This window comes from Castor canadensis, chromosome 11 (genome assembly GCF_047511655.1).
Source record: "Castor canadensis chromosome 11, mCasCan1.hap1v2, whole genome shotgun sequence".
Classification (NCBI taxonomy): Eukaryota; Metazoa; Chordata; class Mammalia; order Rodentia; family Castoridae; genus Castor; species Castor canadensis.
This window is the reverse complement of record NC_133396.1, coordinates 128,865,375-128,870,843: the sequence shown is the minus strand read 5'-3', so window position 1 is coordinate 128,870,843 and position 5,469 is coordinate 128,865,375. Positions and strand designations below refer to the sequence as shown.

Here is a 5,469-nt window from a genome sequence, read left to right as displayed (position 1 = left end):
TCATTGAACGAACACGAACCAAGCCATGTGCTAGGCTCTGGGGTGTGGGTTAGAAGTTGGCTCCATGCAGCAGGCATCTACGGAGTGCTGGGAAGGTGCCAGGCCCTGAGTGTAGGACAGGAGGCCTGAGGCTGGATCCTTTCCCCTGGTCATGTTTACAAACGCTTTGGTCCACAGGAGGAAGGAAGAGAAATCAGGGAAAGGGAGGGGGAGTGGATGGAAAACTTTGTATAGTTCAAAGCTTGCTACTTACTAAACTTTTTTTTTTTTTGCCATTTAAAGGAAAGTGAGGACTGGAAAAATAACCCGAGGGGACAGATAAATCTTGCAACACTCCTTTCTCCTCAAAGCACCGACTAGAGTTGGATGTTTTTAAGCAATTGCTGAAGAGGAAACAGCAGAACTTGTGAAGGAGGTGAGGTTATTATTTATGGAAGTAAATATAATACAGTCCCTATTGCCCAACCACCAAAAGGAGCCGCTTGGAAGAGGGAGCATCATCAGCGAAGGCTTCCTAGAGAAGGTGGCAGTCACCCCAGCCTTGGATGGGAGGAGAGGCGAGGTCCGGGCATGCCCAGAGTGGAGCGCTCCGCGCGCGCTCTTTCGCTCAGCCAGGCGAATCGCTTTCCCCGCCAGCCTCCCTTGACTCCCGAGCCCAGCGCGGGTTCCCAGCACTGACGTCAGCAGGCGATGACCTCAGCGCCCGGGAGGCGGGGGAGGTGCGGAGGGCCAAGGCGGGGGAGGAGCGGGCGCGCGGGGCGGGGAGGCTGCGGGCCCCGCCCTCATCCGCTGATCTCAGCCAATGGGCGCCGCCACTGGCTCCCCCGCCCCCGTCGAACAGTATGAAAGGGGCTGCCGGGGGGAAAGTCCGGGCAGAACTCGAGCTGCAGCTGGACGACTGGAGTCTTGCTAATAGCCGCGTCTCACGGGAGAGCGCTCCCTGCTCCCGAAGCCGCACACAACATGAGCCACGGGAAAAGAACCGACATGCTCCCGGAGATCGCTGCCGCCGTGGGCTTCCTCTCTAGCCTTCTGCGAACCCGGGGTTGCGTGAGCGAGCAGAGACTTAAGGTGTTCAGCGGGGCGCTCCAGGAGGCGCTAACAGGTGAGCACAGCCGAGGTCCCGGCGCGGTCCCCTCATGGTCTGGGGCGTCTTTCCTCCTCCTTCTAGGGCAGGATCCCCCATGCGAACAGCTCCGAGACTCATTTGCCCTCCTCCTATCCCCCACGCCAGCCCACGATCTCTTGTTCCCTGGGCCAGATCTCCCCTCTCCTGTTCTGTGCTCGGGTTTCCGTCCCTGCTGGTTCGATGGAGCGCCCCGCTGCACTCTCCTGGAGGCGCAAACTCTTGTCCTTGAGTGCCTCGGCTTATACTCCAGAAAAGGGCTACTTGGGGTCTTGAGTGCCGACTCATCTCCTTTACTGGACCCAGGAGACAAAGCCTGGCAGACCGAGGAGGGGTCCTTATGCGCCTTGGAGCCTCCACAACAACTTGGAGTCCCAGGCTTGGTTCTCGCGGCGGTGCAGGCCGGCGGCTGTGCCTGGCCAGCGTGCCGTTGCTCACTCTGTCGAAGTTGGACCCTGGGCTTCTTTTGTATTTATTCTCTTTGGTTCCTCTTAGCCATCTGCCACCTATTGTGGTACGGAAGAGAGCCCTTGTCGCTAGTGACCGTGCTGGGGGCCTGCGTGTGGGGGAGGCGGAGCGTGAGACTCGGAGGCTGACCAGAGATAAGCAGCCAGCTTGCTGGAGTGAGACCTGTCTCCCAGCTGTTTCTAAGCTGGTTGACTGGCGGTTGACTAAGCTGGTTGAGATGGCAGCCAGCGATAGCCATCTCTGAACGTGCCCGCACAGATCGGCCTTCAGAGGAACAACAAACCCAGTTTTGTAGTCCCTTAGCCTTGCTAGGGACCTCTGACTCTTCTGAAGGAGTCAGGGGGCCACTGGGCACAGGGTGGGAGGCTCTGCGACCCGACAATGTTGGCAGCTTTCTGGCTTTGAAACCAGCTTCCAGGTCTCCAGAGGCCCTGCCTGGACATGCCAGCCCAACTCACACCCTTCCTTCTATAAGCTGGGAATGTGCCAAAAGCAATAGAGTTGAATACTGGAGACTCCCCCAGAGCTGTGCTACCATTTCCTATCTAACACACACACACACACACACACACACACACACACACACACACATATGTCCTCTGCTTGTGGTTACATCCATAGTGGCTTTCTAACCAGGCATCTCCCCCTTGTCTTTTTTCCACAGAGCACTACAAACACCACTGGTTTCCTGAAAAGCCGTCCAAGGGCTCTGGCTACCGCTGTATCCGAATCAACCACAAGATGGACCCCATCATCAGCAAGGTGGCCAGCCAGATCGGACTCAGCCAGCCCCAGCTACACCAGCTGCTGCCTAGCGAGCTGACCCTGTGGGTGGACCCCTATGAAGTGTCCTACCGCATAGGGGAGGACGGCTCCATCTGTGTTCTGTACGAGGAGGCCCCCGTGGCCCCTTCCTACGGGCTCCTTACCTGCAAGAATCAGATGATGTTAGGCAGGAGAAGTCCCTCAAAAAACTACGTGATGGCAGTGTCCAGCTAGATCACTGCCACCCCCACCCTGGCACTCTACTGTACTCATGCTGCCGTGACAACAGGCCACCGCATACCTCAACCTGGGGAACTGTATTTTTAAATGAAGAGCTATTTATATATATATATATATATATATTATTTTTTTTTAAGAAAAGAGGAGAAAAAAAAAAACCAAAAGATTTTTTTAAACTAAAAAATCCTTCAAGGGAGCTGCTTGGAAGTGGCCTCCCCAGGTGCCTTTGGAGAGAACTGTTAAGTGCTTGAGTCTGTGAGCCAGTGTCTGCCTAGAGGAGTGGGTGGGGGTGAGGGGTCAGCCTAGCCTAGGTGAAGTGGGGAAAGCTTGGCTGGCACCCCAGGAGATTGTGAGAGGGAGTAAGCAAGATTAGCAACTGTGAATGAGAGGTGTCAGGATCTGCCCTGGATGTAGGGGGAGAGAAAGAGAGGCGAGGTCACTCTCTCCCAGCCAGGACACCTGCTTGACGTGACTGGCTCCTCCCTTACTCTGGGGCATTCAAGCCTGGACTTGATTTAATGCTATATGGCCTAATCTTTTTTATTTTTCTGATGAGCTCCTGGACTGAGTGAAAGGCCTCTCCTATTCCTTCTGATCTAAGCAGCTTTTTTTGAAATCATATCTTATTTCTAATTCTACCCTCAGGGGCCTGTAGAAGTTGCTTCCTAGCCAGGAATCTAAAGCTTTTGGGGGATGGGTTGGAGGTCTTTGGGGCTAGGTCAGAGGGGGAACTCTGTACAAAACCTTTGCTTTGCTATATGCTGCTTTGTGTGTATGTGTGGCAAGTAATTTGGGGGTGATTTGCAATGGAATTTTGGGACCCAAAGAGTATCCCCTGGGGTTGTTTTTTGGCTAAAACCCTTCTTTTGGGAACCACATGAAAGTCCTGATGCTGCTACCATTATTCCTTTGAGAGGTGGCTCAAAAGCTATAGGGAACTCCAGGTTCTTTTACTGCCTTCTTTTCAAAAGCACAACACTCCTAGCCCTCCCCTGGCTTCTCCCCTTTGATTGGGTCAAGGAGCTACCCTGTCTTCTAAGACAAGATTTCTCAATCACTGTGCAATATGTCCCCTGGGGTCCCAGAAGGCTCTGGAGGACTAGCTCCCAGGATTTCCTACTGCCCTAGTGGGTTTTGGGAACCATCTCCCTCATATCCTGGGGTTTCTGGCTGATTGGTCAGCCTTATGGGTCTTCCTGGGTTGCAGGGGAAGGTGCCTACCCCATGCTCTGCAGGACTACTTGGTATTCTTGTAGGGCTAACACTAAGCCAAACCTTGGGCACTGTTTTTTTTTTTTTCTCCCTGGTGCTCAGAGCACCTGTGGGAGAGGTTGCTGTCTCTCTCAGTAAAATCCAAATTTGTCTATAGACTTGTGCAATATTTACTATTCTGGGTTAGAGAAAAATGCAAAAGAACACGGAGAAGTCCCTTTTCCTTCAGTTTCTCAGTGACACTGGTGAGAGTCTTCAGAAGGCCTAGAGTTCCCCGAACCGAATCACCTTAAAAAGGACAGAGCTAGAGCATCTGGTCACCTGGTTTCCCTCCTGCTGCTGCCCCTCAATGAGGACCCCCACCCCATTCCTCTACCCCATTCATGTTCCTCCCCCGTTGCCCCTTTCCTCACTTTCTTAACTACTCAGTTTTGTCTCAAAGGTGCTATTTACCAAACGCTCTCCCTACCCATTTCTGCTCTTCACTCTGGTTTCCTGCTGCCTTCCCAGACCCTGCTTGGTCTTTTATTGCTTTAAAGTTAACTCTGGGCCCACAGATCCAGCAGCTGTTTTCTGGCCTGTGGGTGGAAACAAAGCTGTGAATCAATGCAGATTGTGTTCTTGCATCATGTCTGCAAACAGGTCCCTGCCCTCCTAGAAGCAGCCTCCTGGTCTCACACTTAATCTGTCCTCTTCTCTTCTTGTTGATGTTCACTTTAAAAAACAAAACAAAACAAAAACTACAACAAAACCCCCAGAGCTGGACTGTTGAGCAGGACTGTCTCCTATTGCGTAAAAATAAATAATAGTAGTACGTTTGTAAGCTATTCTGACAGCAAAGACAAAGGTTACTAATTGTATAATAGTGTTTTTATATGGAAGAATGTACAGCTTTACGGACAAATGTACTTTTGTTACTTTAATAAAAATGTAGCAGATGAAGTCTTTTGGTGTAGGGAAGGTAAACTTCCATACTACTCATTTGCATTTTCCTTTCAGATACAGTCCTTTCTTTGCGTTTTGTACTATTTCTCTTGCACTCAGACAATCTGTAGCATGTAGATATCAAAGAAAACCTAGGTGAGCGGAGCCATTTGGAAGCTTCCCCTCTGGAAGTAGCTCTTTACTTCCCTCCTTTCATGCATATTGTAAGAGTTCCTTTAAAAAAAAAAAAAGTAGCTAGGTTTTTCTAGTCTGAACATTCCTTAGTACACTCACTCATTCACTCAACAGCTGCTACTGTTGGTCCTCTGAATGTGGGCGTTCCACATCATGGACTCAACCAGCCTAACCCTGGTTTGAGATTAGGAAGACAAAAGTAAAGCAGAACTTGGATTTGCACCTGCGGGGGTGCACTGAGTCCATGTGGAGTAGTGCTGTGCAGGCACACCTGTTGTTGCCTTGTGGCATTTCACAGGTCCTCAGTTTCCCTAGTGCTCGTTGTTTCAAACTTGAGCTTCACATACACTTCATGTCCCATGTAATCAGACCGCTGATGCATGCCTGTGTCCTGAACATGTAAGACTTTTCCGTGTCATTCCTAAATCATTCAGAATAGCATGGTTATGCTATATAGTATATATACTGTACTATGGAACATGCAAATAACTGTTTCCAAGGCATGCACATTGTCTTAGGTACTATAAGAAGTGAAGAGA

The 5,469-nt window shown here is 50.9% G+C and overlaps 1 protein-coding gene across 1 annotated transcript; it reads left to right on the top strand.

Annotated features, from left to right (window-relative positions):
- The first annotated feature begins 857 nt into the window (after window positions 1-857).
- Window positions 858-4,753, top strand: Btg2 (BTG anti-proliferation factor 2). The gene is made up of 2 exons (XM_020184502.2): window positions 858-1,105; window positions 2,259-4,753. The coding sequence occupies exons 1-2, from the start codon at window positions 964-966 to the stop codon at window positions 2,591-2,593; spliced, it is 477 nt and encodes a 158-aa protein (XP_020040091.1). The 5' UTR covers window positions 858-963; the 3' UTR covers window positions 2,594-4,753.
- The last annotated feature ends 716 nt before the right edge of the window (window positions 4,754-5,469 follow it).